Here is a 25,880-nt window from a genome sequence, read left to right on the forward strand (position 1 = left end):
TGACACGTTTATGAAGCATAAATTACTTCAAGCTTTTAAGAATGTTTTAATGTTTTCTTTCAATGATATGACTCAATTTATAACACTTATACAAATTATATGTTTAGCCGTGATATCAATATATTTAGTATTGACACGTTTATGAAGCATAAATTACTTCAAGCTTTTAAGAATGTGAGGCCTCGTGTCCTTTCCCGCCTGTTTCCCCTTAGCTTCCATCAGCATTTTGCTCAGGATATTTTTGAACAACATACGAAGTATTCGGGAAATAAACTTATCTATGTTCCGGTTTACTTACCTTTACTATCTCTTATATCCGCGTAAACAGAATTTTTCATTTTCACGAGCTCGCGAGGCAGGTTTGCGTGTGTAACCTTCATGCGTTTGCATCTCCCTTTTTTCATGTCGTAGTTGATGCTGGCGCAGTTTTCTTTGTCGTCATAGCAGAGTTTGTAGCATTCCCAAAGTTCCCCAACTTCTGTCTCGTCGTAGGGAAATGCAAGGAGTGAATGGCCAAACATAGAGTTCCTTGTTTTCTGAATGGCCGATGTGAGAGGGAATACGAAGAAGCAAAGGAAGAGAAGCATTCTTTTTAGTAGCTCTTTGTCTTTGTATGCTTAGAATCGATGTGAATATGTGACAAACACGAAGGTATCATGCTAAGCGATGGACTCAGTTATTCTTTCATAAGAATTTTATTAAAATTCAATCAAAGATAAAGCAAGAGCATGGGAATAATGCAGTTTGTGTTAACTGTGTTAACAGCATTTAAATATCAATCGTAAATCGCAACAGGACAGCTTTTTTAATTAACATTATACTCGACCCTGCTGTGTAGGAACTGTGCCATCTGGACATTGCACAAATTTCTCATTCCCCACAAAAAAATCGGAGCATTCTTTGACCAAAAATCTATCTAATAGCGAAATCGCGAATAAATCTTTCGTACTCATTTAATGAATTTGAACCCGACGAGAGTTTCGGAAAATCAACATATCCACAACCGTAAATCGTATTTTTACTATCCACGATTCAATTCAAAAGACAGGGCCGAAGCAGGGGGTGGGTGACATGGAGGACGTGGCCTGCTACGGCTCTGAAAGAAGCTTATCGTTTTCTCCTCTTCCATTTCCCTCCTTTATAAATGTTCTATCATCGCCAACCTTATTCTGGAGGCATATAGCTGTTTTTCTTATTGTTATTACTAACCTTTTCAACAGATAATGGATATTTTTAACCGATTGACTCCTGGCTATTTTTGAGCTGAATTTACAAAAAACAGACTGAAAACAGATACCTCCCCCCTATTCGGAGTTTTATAAAGCCTGTCAAAGTCAAACACAGCTGCACCTAGTCAGCGGTATCCAAGCTTTCCAACAGTGCTTTGCGGTCCCCACTTTTAATCCCTCGTCGTTGTGCTGAAGCCAGCACAAGTTGATGGTTGCTTGTATTTTTCATAAAAAATACAGATATGAGCATATTAGGAGAGTGTCTCAGGACATCATGAAGTCTTTTGGGGCATAATTGAGTGCTTTGCTTATGGATATTTGCAAGCAAAGGTGGATTCATGTAATTTTTTCTTGTTTGGCTTTGCCTGGATGAGAAAATAATTTTCTAATGAATCACCACAGCTCTTCTAAATGCTGTCTTTTCTGAAACCAAATTATTCCAAAATTGTTTACACTGCTATTCTGGGTCTGTATGACCTGGAATTGATTTGTTTGGCTTCGGGGTGAAAAGACTTATAAAAAACCATCTGACTTTGGGGAGAGGAGTGTTGACTGGTCCTCCCCTCGTGAATTTTTCCCTGGGTCTCCCAGAATGCTTTTCAATCTGTAAAGGCATCTTCGTGGTTTTACAAGCCTTCAAGGAGTGGACATTGTGTTTTGAGGCCATGGAAATGAACCTGGAGGATCAGAATAAAGGTATCTATTTGTGTCTTGAGCTGTGTTTGCTGATCACTCTCCCTTGTGTTGTACTTTGAGCGTTTTATTGAGAGGGGTGATTCTGCTTTTCTTTCCTTGTTCGATTTGAAATTTGTCAAAGAACCTGTGCTATTATTTGGCTTAAGGGTAGTTGCCAACACCTTGGTTGGATGCATATCTTCAAGACCATTTATCCCTTAGACTGATGCCTGAGTATCTTCATCTTGTTGTGTTTAGTTTGCATTTATGATTTGTTTGGGTTGTGGGTACTTCGCAAAGCCGGTACAGGCAGGTTGAGGGGTCAATGTGTTAATATCCGAAAACAAGGTCCCCCGAATGGGCTCTTGAAAGCTTGCGAGCACCCCGTTTTTTATGCGAGCATTTTTAGTTGTTGAATAAATCACATCGAAAAATACATTGCAAGCACGGCGGAAAAAATGCGCGAGCATTAGCCGAAAACTGCGAGCACATCGAAATTTTGGGAGACCATTCGGGGGCCCTCAGAGTTGCACCCCGTGATTAAGGGGGGGGGGTGTGTGAAGGAGGTGCACCCGGTGATCTAGGGGGGAGTGTGGAGGCCCTCCACACCCTACCTTGATCACGGGGTGCACCCTCTCCACACCCCACCTTGATCACGGGGTGCACCCTATCCACAGCACACCTTGATCACGGGTGCACCCTCTCCGCACCCCACCTTGATCACGGGATGCACCCCCTCCACACCCCACCTTGATCACGGGGTGCATCCTCTCCGCACCCCACCTTGATCACGGGGTGCATCCTCTCCGCACCCCACCTTGATCGCGGGGTGCATCCTCTCCGCACCCCACCTTGATCACGGGGTGCACCCTCTCCGCACCCCACCTTGATCACGGGGTGCACCCTCAACGCACCCCACCTTGATCACGGGGTGCACCCTCTCCACAGCACCCCACCTTGATAGCGGGGTGCACCCCCTCCGCACCCCACCTTGATCACGGGGTGCACCCCCTCCGCACCCCACCTTGATCACGGGGTGCACCCTCTCCGCACCCCACCTTGATCACGGGGTGCACCCCCTCCGCATCCCACCTTGATCACGGGGTGCACCCTATCCACAGCACACCTTGATCACGGGTGCACCCTCTTCGCACCCCACCTTGATCACGGGATGCACCCCCTCCACACCCCACCTTGATCACGGGGTGCATCCTCTCCGCACCCCACCTTGATCACGGGGTGCATCCTCTCCGCACCCCACCTTGATCGCGGGGTGCATCCTCTCCGCACCCCACCTTGATCACGGGGTGCACCCTCTCCGCACCCCACCTTGATCACGGGTGCACCCTCTCCGCACCCCACCTTGATCACGGGATGCACCCTCTCCGCACCCCACCTTGATCACGGGGTGCACCCTCTCCGCACCGCACCTTGATCACGGGGTGCACCCCCTCCACACCCCACCTTGATCACGGGGTGCACCCCCTCCACACCCCACCTTGATCACGGGGTGCACCCTCTCCACAGCACACCTTGATCACGGGGTGCACCCTCTCCGCACCCCACCTTGATCACGGGGTGCACACTCTCCGCACCGCACCTTGATCACGGGGTGCACCCTCTCCGCACCCCACCTTGATCACGGGGTGCACCCTCTCCGCACCCCACCTTGATCACGGGGTGCACCCCCTCCACACCCCACCTTGATCACGGGGTGCACCCTCTCCACACCCCACCTTGATCACGGGGTGCACCCTCTCCACACCCCACCTTGATCACGGGGTGCACCCTCTCCGCACCCCACCTTGATCACGGGATGCACCCTCTCCGCACCCCACCTTGATCACGGGGTGCACCCTCAACGCACCCCACCTTGATCACGGGGTGCACCCTCTCCGCACCCCACCTTGATCACGGGATGCACCCTCTCCGCACCCCACCTTGATCACGGGGTGCACCCTCAACGCACCCCACCTTGATCACGGGGTGCACCCTCTCCACAGCACCCCACCTTGATAGCGGGGTGCACCCTCTTCGCACCCCACCTTGATCACGGGGTGCACCCTCTCCGCACCCCACCTTGATCACGGGGTGCACCCCCTCCGCACCCCACCTTGATCACGGGGTGCACCCTATCCACAGCACACCTTTATCACGGGTGCACCCTCTTCGCACCCCACCTTGATCACGGGATGCACCCCCTCCACACCCCACCTTGATCACGGGGTGCATCCTCTCCGCACCCCACCTTGATCACGGGGTGCATCCTCTCCGCACCCCACCTTGATCGCGGGGTGCATCCTCTCCGCACCCCACCTTGATCACGGGGTGCACCCTCTCCGCACCCCACCTTGATCACGGGGTGCACCCTCTCCGCACCGCACCTTGATCACGGGGTGCACCCTCTCCGCACCCCACCTTGATCACGGGGTGCACCCTCTCCGCACCCCACCTTGATCACGGGGTGCACCCTCTCCACAGCACACCTTGATCACGGGGTGCACCCTCTCCGCACCCCACCTTGATCACAGGGTGCACCCTCTCCGCACCCCACCTTGATCACGGGGTGCACCCTCTCCGCACCCCACCTTGATCACGGGGTGCACCCCCTCCACACCCCACCTTGATCACGGGGTGCACCCTCTCCACACCCCACCTTGATCACGGGGTGCACCCTCTCCACACCCCACCTTGATCACGGGGTGCACCCTCTCCGCACCCCACCTTGATCACGGGATGCACCCTCTCCGCACCCCACCTTGATCACGGGGTGCACCCTCAACGCACCCCACCTTGATCACGGGGTGCACCCTCTCCACAGCACCCCACCTTGATAGCGGGGTGCACCCCCTCCGCACCCCACCTTGATCACGGGGTGCACCCCCTCCGCACCCCACCTTGATCACGGGGTGCACCCTCTCCGCACCCCACCTTGATCACGGGGTGCACCCCCTCCGCACCCCACCTTGATCACGGGGTGCACCCCCTCCGCACCCCACCTTGATCACGGGGTGCACCCTCTCCACACCCCACCTTGATCACGGGGTGCACCCCCTCCGCACCCCACCTTGATCACGGGGTGCACCCCCTCCGCACCCCACCTTGATCACGGGGTGCACCCCCTCCGCACCCCACCTTGATCACGGGGTGCACCCCCTCCGCACCCCACCTTGATCACGGGGTGCACCCTCTCCTCACCCCACCTTGATCACGGGGTGCACCCCCTCCGCACCCCACCTTGATCACGGGGCGCACCCCTCCGCACCCCACCTTGATCACGGGGTGCACCCCCTCCGCACCCCACCTTGATCACCGGGTGCACCCCCTCCGGAGGAGCCCTTTAGTCTTTTTTGCATTTATTTTCTGGAGACTTCCTGGACCCGAACTGAATACATTCTTCACCATTTGTGCAACCGCTACCGACATCGCACTATAAAAGCAATCGCCTGACGTTATAGGAGGTAGAACCGGAAAAAAATCATGTCGTAGCACATCTCCTACACATTTGGTTAAGGTGCATAGAATGAAAGAACAATGTCTTGGGATGATTTTTGGACCTGTTGTCGCAAGGTACTGTTGGGCCATCGTGACGTAATGGACCATTTTTGGTACCATGCCTAGGACCCCCAAAATAAAGGGCCACAATAAGAGAATCACCGAAACTCGTTATTTCTCTCTGGAAAATGATGATATACTTTGTAAACATACAGATTTAGTTATTTTCATGTTATCAAAACGTTAAACATTACTTTCCTGTTGCCATGGCAACGGCTGTCATGCAAATCTGTCCTTTATAGCTAAAAACTGAAATAATATTTCATGACTGATGGCTCATGGGAGATTCAAAGAAGTTATTATTTAAATAAATTAACTTAAAAAACTAACGTGAAATAACATGTTTTGAAGAATAGTTGCAAATGGACTGGTGACGTCACGCACACACTTATTATGAGCGATTTTATGATCATTGTACAGCACTTGCGGGCATACAAGCGCCCTGGTGACGTCACACACACGCCATTATCAGGGCTATGGTCCTTGGCAAGCATGCGAGCTTACGAAAACGAGCAAACAAGCGTTGCCCTATTCTATTGGCAACATTCGAGTACATTTGAAAAAAGCAATGCGTAAAATTAGACATGTTTAAAGTTTATTATCGATACGGAGAAACTAAAAGATTACTTGGATAAAATGAGCCGTGGAATAAGTTGCTCATCAACTAACTATGGTGACGTGCAATTTCTGTTATAATGAGGAAATGATGATAATGCTATTTCCAGGCGCGTTCCCAGAATTGGCCGAGGATGGGGGGGGGGGGGGGGGTAATTCTTTATGCTTTATCCATATAGGTATCATATGGATAAAGCATTGTATATAAAGATACCTTAATAAAAAAGAATCCCATTTTTTGGCCGCAAACGGGGGGAGGGGGTGGTGCGCGAGCACCGGAATGAAAAGAAATAGTTCGATCAACGTGGTGACTGATCTCGCCATGATCTCGCTCAATGTTCTCAATGTTCGCTCAAGTAAAATATTGGCTTAATATCATTACCTACTACTCATGGTACGAAGCCGGTTTATGGAAAAAAGCTTTTTGGTATCTGTGGTTGCGCGGGCAGCTGATGAGCTGATAACGTCCATCGAAATGTGGCCTTCGAAAACCCGAAGGCGCGACGAACAACAAAATTGAAAAAAATGTCCAGAACAGGAATTTAGAAAAAAAAATAAACATAACTATCTTTTCAATAACATGATATTTGTTTAGAAATAGTTGGAATACAGCATTTTAAAGGGAACTTCTTCTAAATGTTTTTCTATGTATGTTTTAGTCTTTCAAAAACATAAAAGTGCATGGCATGTGCAGCTGTATCTACCCGCCAAGTAAGATCAAATTCATCAATATCAATATCTCTTTTGTTCCTAACCTCGGCGTATTCTGTCACCCTTTCAATTCTAGACACCTAGCTATAAATTTAGACAAAATATGGAGTCCTATCCAATGGATTTTCATGCTATTCAAGTGCCATTTGAAGGCCTTTATTTTATAGCCAGTCGGTCCGATTCGCGTGACGCGTGGTTTGGTAGGCTATGAAAACCCCATGCATGTGAATTAAATCCGTTTGCATCATGCTGAAATTTTATCCATCCTACAATGAAATCGACTCGATTTTATTTCTACGATATCAAACAATACTGGGTAACATTATATACGGAGAAAGAAAACGTGTGGATGGCCCCTAATGGACACTCGAGAGAATACCAAAATTTTAAGATATAAAGAAAAATGTACAAAATTGTCTTAATAAAGAATTCAAAGGCTCAATAAAATGTTTCAGTCAACTTTGACTTTTTTGGATTCATACATTCCTTTCTTGGATTCATAGATTCCAAAATTTTTGACCACTGCTTCATACATTCCAACATTTTTGACCACTGCTTCCTCAAATGGCTCCAAGTCCTAAATCAATAAAGCTGTTCTTTTGTGTCCCCGATAGACAAGCTTATGGATCCATGCAAGAGAAAATGATGTAATTGTAACAATGACAGTAGACTGTAGTTGGGGCGGTACAGGTACCGGGTTTTACTTCGCTGTTACAGACTGAAGGTTTACAAGATTTAACTGCGGCTTCTACCGCACCAATTTTTATATGGTCCTTAGGTAATGCGACGCTGACAACCATGGAAAGCTTTTATCTCTGTTTATAAAGGCCTCAGCCAATGAGTGTCCGAGGAACGAACTACCCCCCCCCCCCCCCCCCACGGGCGTGTCGGTTTGTTACCCTTGGGCTACCGTGACTTACGTAATGTTTACATGTTGCTACTAACTACGGTTGTCACACACTAACTGCTAGCTGTGCTAGTGCGCATGGCAAGATACACACATGAATATAACTATTGACAAGATTCCAATCATTTTTCAACTCAAAATCTTAAACCGTACTAAATCCTAATTTCGTCGACGGCCAGGTCTGAATCCTACACAGGGCAAACCCTGTGTGAACTCAGACCTAACTTTTCTTCCTTCGTTAAGAAGCGCGAACCGAGAATTGGTGGCCAAATTCCGTTTGTCTAATACCCCTGGAAAAGGGACGCGCCACTCCTACTTTTCCACTGGGTCAAGGGTCAACATTATATTTTTCGCTATCCTATTTCATAGGATCTGCCAAAGTTGCTTTGTTGATATAACTTGCTTAACAAACAGAACGCCTTTTAGTTGAATAAACAAAACATACTTATAACGGTCCTTAACTTCAGGAAGGTCGGTGTTTAATTAAAGTAAGATATTTAGTTGTCAAAGATGACGTTAATCTATATTTCGTTATTTTCCTCCTTGATTTGCGATAAAAGGAAGACTTTATAACCCTGAGCTATAAAGACTTTTTTTTCATACATGGAGAAGAAGAAAAAGCTCTTCTCTTATGTATCATGTTTTATGTTACTTTCTTCGACTTAAACGGAAAGCAATGCAATACAATACAAATACTTTATTAATCGAAATTATTATTATATAAATGAGATACTATATACCTTTAATTTCTCGCTTCGCCTTTTTTTTTTAAATTGAGCGAAGAGAGAGCGAATTTCAAGCCAGAACTGCTCTATAGAAAAAATGCGCTGCAGTGCAGTGATGAGACAAATAGGGAGGCCTATATCTTCTCTTTGTCTAGATCATGACTATGACTAGTAGAGCGACCTATTATATATAAACTTGAAAATTGACGTAAACATGCTTTATCTTAGCTCCTTAAATAAGGCGATTCTGCCATAAGTTTAAACAAACTAGAAAAAAAGGGAAAGGAAGTTATGTACAAATAAGTGAATAAAATCGAAGACGGAGCCGGGTAAGGTCATTTTTATCGCTGACTCTAATACAATATCGGTTAAATTTTATAGCCAAATTCGTTGTTGCGCGACCTCGGCGAATCCATAATCCTTGTCTCGTATGGGAATAGCGCGTAGTCAGTCAACCGTCTAAAACAATCGATGAATTTATGTTATCGCTGTAGCGTCATAAACCATTTTACTGCACACAGAAAGGAAACTGATTGGTCACGGTGGTATGATTGACAATGCGCTTCTCCAAGACGAGAAATGGATGTGATTTCTTGGCGGTCGAGCAACAACGAATTCTACAATAAAGATCACAAGTGACCAGGGCAATCACATCTGCCGCTCATATCAGCAATTTAAAGGGAAAACCATCTAGACCTGTGGATCATCGGAGTTTCTCGTGTAGCAATCAGGCCCGTACCCAGGAGGGTAAACACACACACTTACAAGGCCGAAAGTCCACTTTCTCAATAGACATGATATTTTTAGACAAAACTATAAAGCATAAGCTAGATCACTCTGGTATGTCATCAATCTATAAGTCAGACTTTTTATAGCCAAATCCGACAATAAACGTCCTAGATACTGCAAAGACATAAAAAATCTCTTTTTGTTCCTTCTCACTCCCCACCCCCCTTCCTCCAAGAAAAATTAGGTCCACTTTCTCGGATTTCGAATCCCCACCCCCCCCCCCCCCCCCCCAAATAAAATCCTGGGTACGGGCCTGGTATGGTTCCAGTTTTTAAGTCATGCTTCACACCCGTAAAACTCCGCTCTCATAGTGATATGTTCCTGCCAAGCCCGTACTACAATCCTGACGAAACGCGCTTTGATGACAGGGAAGAACTCGTGCTTCACCACAGTGGTCTTATCGGAGTTGCCAGGGAACACCTGAAAATAAAAAGCATAATTTGTAAAAGCAACACAACAAAGTAAAACCCACAATTTCCGGCTCTTAACTATATATGATTGGAAGATTGCAAATTTACAAAAAGTTGACATATTCTCTCAGACTGTATTCCACAAATCACGCCATTCCCATCTTGGTAACTCTACCATTGAACTCCCCCAGACTATACTTCACACTGTTCACGTGTTCTCACCTTAAACCATTCGCGTCTTGAAAACTCTGTAGCGCCCGCAAATGTAATAATTACCCGCAAAGGTTATGAATGAAATAAAAAGTTATTTTTATCCAGGCAGCGTTAGTTATGGAAAATGATTGATAAATCCAGCATCGTCAATTCTTATATCGTATGATTTCTGTATCTGCCATAATTTACAACAGATTCAAGGGGTTTGACTTAACTATTTTCTACAATTTTTATAAAAAGCTCACGAGAAAGAAAAAGAAATCTCTAAGGTCTTCTGCAACCACAGTAATTAGGAATAAGATAGCATATTACAAATGTGGTGAAATATGTGGTGTGATATACTTTTAAAAATATATATACTATCCGAAAACTTTTTTTGTGTGCTTTATTTGTATTTGTTATAATTACAATGCAGAGTTAAAGAAGCAAGCGGTCTTGGCGATTAAAAAAGAAAAACAAAACGAGACAGCTAAGGACTTATTCTCCGCATCTGCTTTTAAAAAAACAAAAACAAAATAAAATATACTTTAGATCACAATGTTTTCAGTTATATGACTTTTGATCATTGATAGTCAACGACCGCTTGTTTCTTTTCTCTGCAATTGTGATTAAAGCAATGACCAATGGAGCACAAAATAAAAAAAATAAAATAACGAGTTCGGGGATAGTATATATTATTAGTATATTATATTATATAGTATATATCGCAAATTTCACCACATTTGCAATATGCTATCTTATTCCTAATTGCGGTAGTTGACCTTAGAGCTATCTTTTTTTTCGTGAACTTTTTAAAATATTTAAGAATTAAGTTTCTAATTATTTTAGAAAAATAGTTGCGTTCTTTTACCCCTCGAATCTGTTATAAATTATGACACGATAGAAAAACAATACGATATAAAAATTGACCGCTTTCACATCCTCGATTTATCAATTATTGTCCATAAAAGCCTTAAACTAACGGCGCCTGACTGAAAATAACTTTTCAAGACCTTATTACGTTTGCGGCTAAAACCTAATTACATTTGCAGGTTTATTACAATTGCGAGTAAAACCTAATTACATTTGCAGGTTTATTACAATTGCGGGTAAAACCTAATTACATTTGCAGGTTTATTACAATTGCGGCTAAAAACTTATTACACTTGCAGGTTTATTACAATTGCGGGTAAAACCTTATTACATTTGCGGGTAAAACCTAATTACATTTGCAGGTTTATAACAATTGCAGGTAAAACCTTATTACATTTGCGGGTAAAACCTAATTACATTTGCAGGTTTATTACAATTGAGGGTAAAACCTTATTACATTTGCGGCTAAAAACTAATTACATTTCCGGGTAAATTACAATTGCGGCTAAAACCTAATTACATTTGCAGGTTTATTACAATTGCAGGTAAAACCTTATTACATTTGCGGGTAAAACCTAATTACATTTGCAGATTTATTACAATTGCGGGTAAAACCTTATTACATTTGCGGCTAAAAACTAATTACATTTGCGGGTAAATTACAATTGCGGCTAAAACCTAATTACATTTGCAGGTTTATTACAATTGCAGGTAAAACCTTATTACATTTGCAGGTTTATTACAATTGCGGGTAATTATAACATTTACGGGCGCTACAACTTTACCATTGAACTCCACCCTGGCTGTACTCCACACTGTACATGTGTCTTACCTTAATCACGCCATTCTCGTCTTGGTAACTCTGCCACTGATCTCCCGTCAGACTGTATTCCACACTGTACTCGGTCACCCATTGGCTACTTCCTTGTGGGCGCCCCTGCGTTGCTACATGGGTAACCCACATGACTCGACCCAGGTCCACCTGTAGGTACTCGCCTGTTCGTAGATTCCTGGCTGCCCATGCGCCGCTGTGTTGACCCCTCACCAGTTGGTTGTTAAGGCGTCCGTAATGAGGGGAGAGGCCAGAATTCCAAGACGACGAAGCCGTAATGCTTGAGTCTGGAATTCTGCCATCTTCCATCCCCAGGGGGTATTGGTTGAAAACACATCCTATGCATTTTAAGATTGAAGGAGTAAGAGTTTTTTTCATTAAAAAAAAACTGAGAGGGGGGGTGGGAGGTATTAACAGGCAGAATTTTTAACCTCTCGAACAAGTGACCTCAATTTCTTTGTTTTAATTTTTTTTCTTTCAATGATATGACTCAATTTGTAACACATATACAAATTACATGTATAGCCGTGATATGAATATATTTAGTATTGACACGTTTATATGAAGCATAAATTACTAAAAAGTGAGAGGCCTCTTGTCCCTTCCCGTCTGTTTCCCCTTAGGTTCTATCAACATTTTGCTCAGGATATTTTTTAACAACATACGAAGTATTCGGGAATTCAACTTATCTATGTTTCGGTTTACTTTCATTTACCATCTCTTATATCCGCGTAAACAGAGTTGAAACGATGTGAATATGTGACAAACACGAAGGTATTATGCTAAGAGATGGACTTTCATAAGAAGTTTATTAAAATTCAATCGAAGATAAAGCATGGGAATAATGCAGTTTGTGTTAACAGTGTTAACAGCATTTAAATATCAATCGTAAATCGCAACAGGACAGCTTTTTTAATTAAAATTATACTTGACCCTGCTGTGTAGGAGCTGTGCCATCTGGGCATTGCACAAATTTCTCATTCCCCACAAAAATCGGAGCATTCTTCGAACAAAAGTCTATCTAATCTATTATTCACTTTCATTTTGAAGTGCAAATTAATACTTTTAAGTTTTTAACACTCTAAATAGCGAAATCGCGAATAAATCTTTCGTACTCATTTAATAAATTTAAACCCGACGAGAGTTCCGGAAAACCATCATATCCACAACCGTAAATCGTATTTTTACTATCCACGATTCACTTCAAAAGACAGGGGCCACCTTGATCACGGTGTGTACCCACTCCGCACCCCACCTTGATCACGGGGTGCAACCCCACCGCACCCCACCTTGATCACGGGGTGCACCCTCTCCACACCCCACCTTGATCACGGGGTGCAACCCCACCGCACCCCACCTTGATCACGGGGTGCAACCCCACCGCACCCCACCTTGATCACGGGGTGCACCCTCTCCGCACCCCACCTTGATCACGGGGTGCACCCCCTCCACAGCACCCCTTCATCACGGGGTGCACCCTCTCCACACCCCACCTTGATCACGGGGTGCAACCCCACCGCACCCCACCTTGATCACGGGGTGCACCCTCTCCGCACCCCACCTTGATCACGGGGTGCACCCCCTTTACAGCACCCCTTGATCACGGGGTGCACCCTCTCCACAGCACCCCTTGATCACGGGGTGCACCCCCTCCGCACCCCACCTTGATCACGGGGTGCACCCCCTCCACAGCACCCCTTGATCACGGGGTGCACCCTCCCCACAGCACCCCACCTTGATCACGGGGTGCACCCCCTCCACACCCCACCTTGATCACGGGGTGCACCCCCTCCACACCCCACCTTGATCACGGGGTGCACCCCCTCCACACCCCACCTTGATCACGGAATGCACCCCCTCCACACCCCACCTTGATCACGGTGTGCACCCCCTCCACACCCCACCTTGATCACGGGGTGCACCCTCTCCACAGCACCCCACCTTGATCACGGGGTGCACCCTCTCCACAGCACCCCTTGATCACGGGGTGCACCCCCTCCACACCCCACCTTGATCACGGGGTGCACCCTCTCCACAGCACCCCACCTTGATCACGGGGTGCACCCCCTCCACACCCCACCTTGATCACGGGGTGCACCCTCTCCACAGCACCCCTTGATCACGGGGTGCACCCCCTCCACACCCCACCTTGATCACGGGGTGCACCCTCTCCACAGCACCCCACCTTGATCACGGGGTGCACCCCCTCCACAGCACCCCACCTTGATCACGGGGTGCACCCCCTCCACACCCCACCTTGATCACGAGGTGCACCCCCTCCACACCCCACCTTGATCACGGGGTGCACCCCCTCCACACCCCACCTTGATCACGGGGTGCAACCCCACCGCACCCCACCTTGATCACGGGGTGCACCCTCTCCGCACCCCACCTTGATCACGGGGTGCACCCTCTCCACAGCACCCCACCTTGATCACGGGGTGCACCCCCTCCACAGCACCCCACCTTGATCACGGGGTGCACCCCCTCCACACCCCACCTTGATCACGGGGTGCACCCTCTCCGCACCCACCTTGATCACGCACCCACCTTGATCACTTAATAACATTTTACATGAATGCCAGTCATGCTTTCGGTCACAACATTCAACTCTGAACTCTTTGATCGAAGCTACCAATGAATGGTTTCTTAATATAGACCAACGACCTTATAAATGCTGTTGTTTTTGTAGATCTGGCTAAGGCATTCGATACAGTAAATCACGACATTCTTATTCATAAACTTGCAAAGTATGGCCTACGCGAATCAAGTCTAATTTGGATTAGATCATACCTTACTGGGCGTAGCCAAAAATGCGTTGTCAATGGTGACCTATCATCACCTAGGCCAATTTCATGCGGGGTCCCGCAAGGGAGCATTTTAGGTCCCCTACTGTTTCTCGTATATGTGAATGATTTGCCTAATTGTCTAACATTCTCAAAGGCTAGAATGTATGCTGATAATACCAACCTTACTATATGTTCTGCTGATGCTACACTAGTTAAAACAAGATTAAATACAGATCTAAACAGCATAAGTCTCTGGTTAATAGCCAATAAATTGAGCCTTAACGTTACAAAGACTGAATATATGATATTATGCTCGGCACAAAGCTCAGCAACCTCGAGCACCTCATAAATATCAAAATTAACGAGAAGGTACTAAAAAGGGTCAATAACACTAAAGTACTTGGAGTTACTATTGATAAAAAGCTTTCTTGGGAAGCACATTTCAATAGTATATCCAAGAAAATTTCATCTGGTATTAGTGCTTTAAAGAGAATAAGACCTTACGTATCTACCAATACTCTTGAAACCATTTATTCATCAAATATCCAACCACACTTTGACTACTGTTCTCCCGTTTGGGACAATTGCAGCAAAGGTTTGTTGGAAAAATTACAAAAATTACAAAACAGGGCAGCACGTATTCTAACTTATTCTCCCTATGACACTTCTAGTACTGAGGTGCTAGGGAAACTGGGTTGGAGGACAGTTGCTGATAAACTGAGAGAAGCGAGGTGCACATTAATGTATAAGATTTTGAATGGTTTACAGCCTGAGTATCTAAGGAAGCTGTTTGTTCAACGGTCAGATACGACTGATGTCACTTTGAGAAATACTAGTAACAAAGGGGCCAAACAATGGAACAGTCTTGATCCTAAATTAAGGCAGGCAAATTCTCTGGCCTCATTCAAATCTTTACTTCAAAGAAATGTCTCGAGCCACGCTTAACATCTATCAATTGTTTTTATTTATTGAATTGTACATTTATTGTGACACGGTTTACTTGGAAACCAGTTGTAATTCTTATAGATTTTACATAACTGATGTAAAACCGTGCTTAAATAAATTTATATGTATGTATATGTATGTATGTATCTTGGGGGGGGGGGGTGTGGAGGGGGTGCACCACGTGATCTAGGGAGTGTGGAGGGGGTGCACCCCGTGATCAAGGGGGGTGTGTTAAGGGGGTGCACCCCGTGATCTAGGGGGTGTGTGAAGGGGTGCACCCCGTAATCTAGGGGGGTGTGAAGGGGGTGCACCTCCTTATCAAGGGAGTGTGTGGAGGAGTTGCAGCCCGTGATCAAGGGGGGGAATGTGGAGGGGGTGCACCCCGTGATCAAGGGGGGGGGAATGTGCAGAGGGTGCAGCCCGTGATCAAGGGGGGGAATGTGGAGGAGGTGCACCCCGTGATCAAAAGCTTGCTTATTATTTCGTAGTGCCCGCAAATACCCTTGGGTCGGTGAGTATGGGTAAGCTTGTAGACCAGCAGCTCCTTACTTTAAGAACCTAGACTAATGCTTTGGTGAAGTTCTGTAGCTTAGAAACGGCAATTGTTATTACCTGGGATGCATTTATTTTCTGGAGACTTCCTGGACCCGAACTGAATGCATTCTTCACCATTTGTGCAACCGCTACCGACATCGCACTATAAAAGCAATCGCCTGACGTTATCAGTAAAATTTTCAGCCTACAAGGCATGAAATTTTACCCTTGAAGAGGTGCGAACGTGGGATCATAGTTATTAAAAAGTAATAACAACAGCCAAACAAACAAAGAGGCAGAGAAATAGAATAAGATAAAACATTTAAGATTACAAATCATAGCATAATGGTAAATGCTGGGTTATGATTTCTATAGAGGAATACGAGGGAAATTTTGAATATAGTGTTCTATATAGCACGGGTTCGTTCTTGCACCAACTCCATCAACCCCCACAAAGTTTTTTGGAAAGGATCTCCATTTTTTTAATCTTTTTGATGAGTGAGTTGTTTTTTTAAGACTGCAATAGGGGAAAGGAACCGAAAACCTGGTAAAAAGACACCATACCAACAACATACAATATTACCTGGCGTCCCCCAAGGTACCAGTCTGGGTTATTAGTGGTCTGGTCCTCCTTTACCAGCACAGGCCCGTCATACAACTCACACGGCCGCACCAGCCCAGTCGTGTCCAATGGCCCAACATTGTACACGGTGCACGACCTTCTTTTCTTGCACAGCTCGGCGCAGTGTAAGAGGTCTTGGACGAGTACAGTTCGCCAGGGCGCCATGCCACTCAGTTTGATGCCTTTCATTGGTTCACGGGTGTCGAACGGTAGCTCTGGATCTCCTGCGTCACATTGCTGCCCTGGTGACGTCACGCACACACTTATTATGAGCGATCTTATGATCATTGTACAGCATATGCGGGCATACAAGCGCCCTGGTGACGTCACGCACACGCCATTATCAGAGCTTTGGTCCTTGGCAAGCATGCGAGCTTACGAAAACGAGCAAACAAGCATTGCCCTATTCTATTTGCAACATTCGAGTACAATGAAATAAAGCAATGCGTAAAATTAGACATGTTTAAAGTTTATTATCGATACGGAGAAACTAAAAGATTACTTGGATAAAATGAGCCGTGGAATAAATTGCTCATCAACTAACTATGGTGACGTGCAATTTCTGTTATAAAGAGGAAATGATGATAATGCTATTTCCAGACGCGTTCCCAGAATTGGCCGAGGAGGGCCCCCCCCCCTCCCTCCCTCTCTCCCTCCCGGAAAAATTAGGTCCACTTTCTCGGATTTCGCACCCCCCCCCCCCCCCAATAAAAATCCTGGGTACGGGCCTGTATAGGTATCATATGGATAAGCATGGTATTTGAAGATTCCTTATTAAGAAATGACCCATTTTTGGCCACAAGGGGGTGGTGGCACCGGAATGAAAAGAAATAGTTCGATCAACGTGGTGACTGATTTTGCTATGATCTCGCTCAATGTTCAAAGTAAAATATTGGCTTAATATCATAACCTACAAAGGGAAGTCACTACTCATGGTACGAAGCCGATTTATGGGAAAAGCTTTTTGGTATCTGTGGTTGCGCGGGCAGCTGATGAGCTGATAACGTCAATCGAAATGTGGCCTTCGAAAACCCGAAGGCGCGACGAACAACAAAATTGAAAAAATGTCCAGAACAGGAATTTAGTGAAGAAAATATATATAAATATCTTTTCAATAACATGATATTTGGTTAGAAATAGTTGGAATACAGCTAATTTGAAGGGGACTTCTTCTAAATGTTTTTCTATGTATGTTTTAGTCTTTCAAAAACATAAAAGTGCATGGCATGTGCAGCTGTATCTACCCGCCAAGTAAGATCAAATTCATCAATATCAATATCTCTTTTGTTCCTAACCTCGGCGTATTCTGTCACCCTTTCAATTCTAGACACTTAGCTATAAATTTAGACAAAATATGGAGTCCTATCCAATGGATTTTCATGCTATTCAAGTGCCATTTGAAGGCCTTTATTTTATAGCCAGTCGATCCGATTCGCGTAACGCGTGGTTTGGTAGGCTATGAAAACCCCATGCATGTGAATTAAATCCGTTTGCATCATGCTGAAATTTTATCCATCCAACAATGAAATCGACTCGATTATATTTCTACGATAACAAACAATGCTGGGTAAGTTATATTTTTCGAAATGATGGGAGTTTTAAACATTCAAAACAAAAACAAAACAACAGTGTCACGCAATTCGGATTCACGGACTTTAAGGTTAGGCGAACGTTGATTAAGAGAACTAAAATTTTTAGGTCTTTTGTGAACGTTTTCCTTAGATATTAAAGCTGACAAATCTTTTTTGCAAGCTTGTTCCATCTACCCCTGATATCGCACCCCTATCAATGCCAACAAGTGCTGTTTTTAGTGGCTGCTCAATGAAAAGTAGTTTTATAGGAAGAAAGGGGTGCTACAAAACTAGTTATATGTAAAGGCTTAGTGCTAACGGTTACAAGGTGAACTCAACCCTTTTGAAATAACAGCATGTCAGGAGAAAATGCCGTTTGCTGTTTTTAAAGAAGAATAGATATCGAAATATTCAATGGTTTTCAGTTTATAGAAAAATTTTATAATTAGAACTCTTTTCTTTTTAAAGCATATTCGGAACGTTAAAAAAGGTGAGGTCTCCACAAGTGAATTCTAATGCAAAATATAAAAAACAAGCGCAAGAAAGCGAGAAATCATCCTTACCGGAGATCAAATTGTTACCAACCAAGATTACTAACAGCACAGCCAGTAATGCACACAGAGTTTCAAAAGAGAAGATTCTTTTGGAGAAGAAGTTCATTGCAGTGTCAACATCGACAGCGAAGGGCAAAATATCCGAGAAATTATTCATTATCATCAAACCCCATTAAATATTCATGTGGACATCTGCGTGCTTAAGTTATTCAAAGAATAACTCAAAAATAATATTTTCTCATCATTATGGGAAATTCAACAGTGCTGCTAAGTAAAGGCCAAAACCTGTTTTTTAAAAGATACCTCACCAAAATAAGGTTTATTTCTTGTAAATCCCAATACGAAAAAATTGTTCATCACTTTTCTATTTTCGCTTTCCAATATATAGTATTTAGTTGAAAAATGGACTTGAGAGGAACAAAATATTACCAGAACTATTTCAAGAAATTATTATTAGTGAATCTTTATTGAGGATTAAATGCTGCTTGCATGTCCGTTAAATAATGAAGAAGACAAAAGAGACGGCTTTTTCGCATGATCCTTTGTCTAACATGCTGAAAACACTCCTTTATTATTTATTCCATTATATAAGCCCGCCGATTTGTCCCCTATAAAATGAAGCGCGTGTCGCGCAAAGGATTGTGGAGAGCTCTCAAAAGGCACTATTTAATTTTCGCGTCACTTTAATTTCGCAAATTTAAAAGATTCACGAAAATAAAGTGACGCGAAAATAGTGTCGCGAAAATTAGGATGCGCGAAAATTAAGTGAGTACACAGGAAGCCGTAAGCTTTATGGAAATACCTTGTCTATTTAGTCAACTAATAGGGCCACGGAATGGTCTTTGGCGAGCACTTGAGAGCTTGCGAGCACCCCGTTTTTTATGCGAGACCGAGCATTTTTAGTTGTTTAATAAATCGAGCAGCGAGCTTATCGAAAAATACAATGCGAGCACGGCAGAAAATTTGCGCGAGCATGCGAGCATTAGCCGAATACTGCGAGCACATCGAAATTTCGGGGGACTATTTGGGGGCCCTACAGTAGATGCCGTACTGTATAAATTAATGGAAAAGAATTTTTTGCCTTTTTAGTAAATTTGCTGAGTCAGTAAGCCCAAAACAATGTATGTTAGAGGAGCACGAAAAAATTGTTTTCAAATTCTGTGGGTATACCCTTCTCTGTGCTTCATCTGTTCATGCAGGGGCGATAAGAGAGAGGGTACCTGCACGTTTCACGAGTTTAAAAAATCGGAAATCACGTTTCACGAGTTTAAAAAATCGGAAATCACGTTTCACGATAAGCTGAAGACAACGATAAATCTTTATTAGGAAAACACGATTCACGATTTTTAAAAGTATAGATCACGCTGGTCAAATTTCGCCATTCACGAATCACGGCGAAGGCAGCAACCACGGATCACGGTTTACAATATGTCCTTTCCACGATTCACGATAAACAAAAAAGGCCGTTCACGGATCGCGAAAATAACCCATGTTTATGGGGAAAACCATATATCGCCAATATTAAAACTTTAGAACACGCAAACATCGGCAAAATTCCTAATATAAAGATTTAGGCACTGCCTAAAAGCGGTGCTGACTGATCAAAGGTATTATTGGGGGATATAGGATCCTGCTCTCTACTGAGATTTATTTATTGTACCAACCAAATGGATCCAGGCCTTATTCTATAATTTAAATTATGCAGTACATCAAAGTTAACAAACACAATTCCTGATGTGGATATGGCAGTCAAAAAGGCGTTTTAACTTTAAAAAGTACTAAATGAAAATTTCTAATTTTAAAAATCAAATCTGTTCATTAATTTATTTTTGGTGTAGAGGGGAAATAGCAAAGAGCATCAATCGCATAAAAATAGTCAACATGGAGAAGGAAAAGAAAGAAATATGACTCTTCTTTGAATGTTTGATAAAAAAATATTATATTAGTACTTTTCTAAAATATACCCTTTCCCATTATCTTTAGGTTGATAGAAAACTATTTTCTTTACAGATTTATAATTTTAAAAGCAAAAGTTTGTTTTTAGTTTTATATAATATAAGTATCTTGTTCAAAAATAACCTATTGAGTGTAAACTGCTGAACCACATAGTAATGCCCTAGTCATTTGAGCCCCCTCCCTTATGGTCCAGGGGAAGTCAGGGGTTAATGTGTGGTTTAAGACCATTTTTTAACCAGAATATGTGAAGAGGGGTAGTGGTATTGACTGTTTTTGACTCTTAACTTAGAAAAATGCTTTTATTAAAGTCTAATCCCCCACCCTTTCCTAGGACCATGTGTGTGGGGCTATCAAATGACTACTGAATAAGAACTCCCTACTGTTATCTTCAAGACATGGTTTTCAATTCTCATTTCTTCCAGTCTTTGGCATTTATCTTGGCCCTTAGGTAGTCCCTTTTTAATAAAAGAGTGGAAACAATTATTTAGTATTTCTTTCAAAACAATCTTTTCATCGAGCCATTAATAATCTAACTAATTTTCCACAACTAAAAAAATAATAAACACATGAGATGCAAGATGCAGACAATAGCAACAATACATATTGACAATAGGGGTTTAATTTTTTTTTGATCCTCGGTAAGGAAAATCTCTCTTGTATGTTGAAAAAGTTGCTGTATCTTCTAAGGATATGTATCCTCGTAGGACTACGAGCACAGGAAATAAAGACAAGAACGGTCTTCTTTAGCAGTATATGACAAGTGCAACACGATATTGGTTAGCCTTGATGAAATATATCAACATAATCAAAAATACAGATAGAACGAAAAACAGAAGGAGGTGTTATGCTCAAATAATTTGATTACTGAGTTAGGTACTCGCATTCTCAAAGCAAACAAAAAGGACAACAAAAAGCCCAATAACTGTCATATCCTCAATAGAAAATACAAATCGTCGTCCGAAACTCACCTTGCATTTTTTTTGTCGCGTTCTTGTAGTTGTGTTCGCTTTTTAATGTGAACTGTTACTTACTTAATTTACTAGCTAAAACCAGACATATCTTCACATAAATCTTGGCGTGAATGAATGTTAGTTGACTTTATCCTAAGTCACAAAATTTGAGGCAAAAGGCATGTTAATACTGCAAAGGTATGTCAGATTTTTATCAGAGAACTCCCTCCCCCCACCCTCACCCCACCCCAAAAAAATTAGGCCTACTTTTTCGGATTTCGCACCCTCCCCCCAAGAAAAATCCTGGGTGCGGGCCTGAGCAAATACCACTATTTCTATCGATCGATAGGGCAGCTAGACGCGGTTTGAGTTAAACGTCCCCCAAAGCTTTCCAAAGTTAAATCTAAATGAGTTAATCACATAAACGCTTCGTTTTCGTCAAATCAGGTATGTTTGTTCTTTTTGTTCCCTGGCTTTGACTCGAGGCTTCACTTGTGTTTGCAGCGGTGCCTTCGAGACCCGCTTCTTGCTCCAAAACTAGCAAATTTTTTATTTCCAACCTTGGACTCCGAGAGGACAAGTAAATTATTGGATTGAGAGAGCTATTAGAAAACAGGTTACACTTTAGTTGGAGCCGTGCTCGGTTGTGTCAACCTTACCGCTATTTTAAATCACGTTTTTTTCTCATTGTTGTTGTTGTAGAAATTAAATTCCAAGCAATTGTGGAACATGGCTACAACCTAAGATCAGGTGCAAGAAGAGTGGTGAAACCGATTTATAATACTAAACGCTTTGGCAACTTCGTTACTGCGAAGTACGCATAGACCCCTGACTAAATTACCATATTATTGTTATCTGTTTTCATATGTGTAAATTGTTTTTTAAGTGTTCTGACCCTCGCTGTAATCTAGTTTACTTATGTTAACTACAATGGCGATGAATAAACTCTATTATTATTATAAAATTCTTCATCATTCCCTTGTCTGTTTAAAACATTTTTAACTTAGAAATGATCGAAGTCGATCCTCAGTTTTGCCTTTTCGAAATTAACGGAGCTCTGCACTTGACGTGGCCTAGAGAAAATGACTACTTGTCCTTTTTTACCGCAGGTAGCCTCCATTTTGTCATTCTAACAACGAACCAAGCATCAATTCCCTTCGGTTGATTTGGGAGAGTCAATGCAATATTTTCTATTGAATTTCGTGAATAGTAATATCAAAGTATCAAAAATTCGAGCTTTTAGCACATTACCCATGCGAAATAGACTTGGGAGTATCCAGGATATTCCTAGGAACCCTTAGGAGATCCGGTCAGGAGCTCCCAGATTCTCCTAGGAACTCCTACGAGAATCTGCGAAGTATTTTTTGAACGGTTCCTAGTAATTCCTAGGAACTCCCAGATTTGGAGTATCCAGGATCCTAGGAAACCCTGGGATCCCTAGATTCTCCTCTAAATTCCTCCCAGATTCTTCAATTTCCTCCCAAAGTGTTTCCCAGATTCTCCAAATTCCCCCCAAAGTGTTTCCCAGATTCTCCAAATTACTCCCAAAGTGTTTCCCAGATTCTCCAAATTCCTCCCAAAGTCCTCCCAGATTCTCCAAATTCCTCCAAAAGCTCTCACAGATTCTTCTAATTCCTCCAAGATTCTCCCAGTGTTCTACCAGATTCTCCTAATTCCTCCCAGATTCTCCCAAAGTTTTCCAAGATTCTCCCAAGTATCTCCCTGTTCCTCCTAAAACTCAAGAAAATCTTCATACCAAAATGAATAATATCCACGATCCAAGCAGCGATCACAACCTTATTTTGCAAAGGCGCGCCCATAAGCGAACACAAAAGATCCGTAAGCGCCAAGCTCTTCAATAAGTACAGAGTAACCGATCTCTCGAAGGCCCTTCGCTTTGAAGCTTTGCGTTTTTTCCTCTCGAAAACTAACAATAACATATTGCCTATAAATCCTATTGCTCCACAGAGAAAGAAGACAGCCGCGAATGTAGCTTTTGTAGGGACTGGCAATGGGCTGTGCTTGTAGATGCGGGAGTGATTCGTGTTTGATGCGTTGGCCATCACTTTTATTTTGGTATCTCTGCCGAGGGAAATAGAAGCTGTCAAGCACCGCTAATCTCCACATCAACATGTTACATGTTAAGATATTTTATCACAGATGTAATTTTGCACAACCTTGTTGGTTCTGAGAAGTCGGGCAACAACACTTTCGGTTGTAACATAGGCAGAAATCTACAGACTGCCCTGAAGAAGTCTTATTAAAGACGAAAATTTGGCAGAGTGGAATTCCAGTTTTTGGTGTATTGAATTCCTTCTTCTGGTTCACGAACACCACTATTTGGGCTTTTTGTATTTATAGCGGAGCCCCATACCTAAGAAAAAGTAAAACAAATATGGTAGCAAATACAGGGCTTCTGGAATTACGCAAAAAAAACCCTAAAAATTACGCGGGATTCTTTGCTAAATTACGCGAAAATTTATCATTAAGCGCTAAATTACGCGGAATATCAACTGTCACCCCCAAACTACATTTTGTACCGAAGAAAAGCACGAAATAACTTCAAAAATGTTTATTTTTTGCGCTAAAATATCTTAGGCGAGTTTTCATTGGCTCCTAGCCACCAGCCAATTAGAAAAGGTATTTTATTAGTAGCAAAGAACGCTTTGTCATTTTATTTGTTTTCGATATTTAGTTCGAAATATCGCACTTTTACAAAGAATATCTGTCTTTTTTTACGAGAAATAGAGGTAAGAACCCTAAAAGAACACATCAGCTGTGCACTTAAATGTTTTGTCTTTCAAAATTTAGCTAAATTACGCGGGATTACGCGAAAATTTGTGGATTACGCGGAGAAAGCCAAATTACGCGCTTCCGCACAGAAGCCCTGCAAATACTGGTAACCCATCGAGTTTTCGTGACGCGATGTCCGTCCGTCCCTAACCAAACTTGGCAGGTGTCATGTATGTGTCAAGGGAAGTGCAAAACTGTGGTCACGTGATTAGTAGCAAAAAATATGCTGACATAATCAATAAAAAAATATTTCACGAAGGAAACATCACATGGCAACCAAACTCGGTAGTTTTCATGTAAGTGCCAAGGGGGGTGCAACAATATGGTCACGTGTTATGTGACGCCATCGATGACGTCACTAGAAGCAAAATATGCTGACGTCATGAAAATAAAAAAACATTCATATCTCTTGAAAGAAACATTGGTAACAACCAAACTTGGTAGCTGTCATGTATGTGTTAAGGGCGGTGCACTAATATAGTCTTGTGATTGTGACGTCATTGTAACGTCACTAGAAGCAAAAATATGCTGACGTCATCAAAATAAAAAAGATTTATATTTCACAAAGGAAACATCGTATGGCGACCAAACTCGGTAGGTGTCATGAAGGTGTCATGGGGGGATGCAACAATATGGTCACGTGTTGTGTGACATCATCGATGACCTCACTTAAAGCAAAAAACGTGATTAAAAGCAAAAACATACATATCTCTTGAAAGAGAGTTGTTTCACAACCAAACTTGGCAGGTGTCATGTTTGTGACAAGGGAATGCAAAAATATGGTCACGTGATTTTTGACGTCATCGATGGCGTCACTAAAAGCTAAACTAGACTGAACGTCCGATTCCATTAAGAACAAAAATATCCATATCTCTTGAACGAAACATATAACAACAAACCTTGGTATGTGTCATGAAGGTGTCAAGGGGGTGCACCGATACGTCATCAATGACGTCACTAGAAGCAAAAATATGCTGAAGTTATCAAAATAAATAAATATTTATATTTTATTAAAGAAACATCGTGTGACAACAAAACTCGGTAGGTGTAATGTATGTTTCAGTTGGGTGCAATGAGATGGTCACGTGACGTCATCGATGACTTCAATAAATTAAAAATTACCTGACCCCGAAACAGCGTATGACAGCTATACTTGTTATGTTTCATGTAAATGTGAGGGAAGAGGTAAAACAAGTTGGTCACGTGATCTGTGAAATAGTTGACGTCGATCCCAGCACTAGTCGCATGCCCGGGCTTGTGTAGGCGGCGAGATAAGTTCAAAGAGAAATTGAGCTGTCAATCAATCAATCAATCAGATGTTGGTCTCATACCAACATCACAACATTGGTGGTAACTAGGCAGGTTTTCGAACATTGGAATCGAGCGTTGTTTCACTCCCTTCTTATTTTATATAGAACCTAAATACGAAGTTAGGTTCGGAGAGGGCTCGGGCTAGTCACGAACACTCAAGAGGCTATGGTTACGCAGTACCGTTCAAATGTTTCGAGAGTTGAAAATAACGATCGCTAGGGTTTTTAGACAATAGAAATATGACAAGAGGCAACCAAAAAGGATTTCGCTAACTCAGAGCACAGGAGACATTTCGGATTGAGGTAAGAAATATTTTATCGCTTTGTTAAACATTCAACACAA

The 25,880-nt window shown here is 43.1% G+C and overlaps 1 protein-coding gene across 1 annotated transcript; it reads right to left on the minus strand.

Moving 5' to 3' along the window:
• Window positions 1–9,429: 9,429 nt before the first annotated feature.
• On the minus strand, window positions 9,430–19,236 carry LOC116610315 (retinoschisin-like). Its single transcript, XM_048731406.1, has 5 exons — window positions 18,538–19,236; window positions 16,365–16,645; window positions 15,860–15,944; window positions 11,514–11,851; window positions 9,430–9,626 (listed from the first exon to the last, which is right to left on the minus strand). The coding sequence occupies exons 1-5, from the start codon at window positions 18,689–18,691 to the stop codon at window positions 9,483–9,485; spliced, it is 1,002 nt and encodes a 333-aa protein (XP_048587363.1). The 5' UTR covers window positions 18,692–19,236; the 3' UTR covers window positions 9,430–9,482.
• Window positions 19,237–25,880: the final 6,644 nt, after the last annotated feature.

The sequence above is a fragment of the Nematostella vectensis genome, chromosome 8 (genome assembly GCF_932526225.1).
Source record: "Nematostella vectensis chromosome 8, jaNemVect1.1, whole genome shotgun sequence".
Lineage (NCBI taxonomy): Eukaryota > Metazoa > Cnidaria > Anthozoa > Actiniaria > Edwardsiidae > Nematostella > Nematostella vectensis.

Bases quoted from the DNA above. Each gene is read 5' to 3' on its own strand.
- LOC116610315 (XM_048731406.1), bottom strand. From the start codon at position 18,691: ATGATAATGAATAATTTCTCGGATATTTTGCCCTTCGCTGTCGATGTT. The intron at 16,646-18,537 runs GTAAGGATGATT...TGACGTCACCAG, and splicing joins TGGTAACAATTTGATCTCCG to GGCAGCAATGTGACGCAGGA. The intron at 9,627-11,513 runs GTAAGACACATG...TTTTATTTTCAG, and splicing joins ACGAGAATGGCGTGATTAAG to GTGTTCCCTGGCAACTCCGA.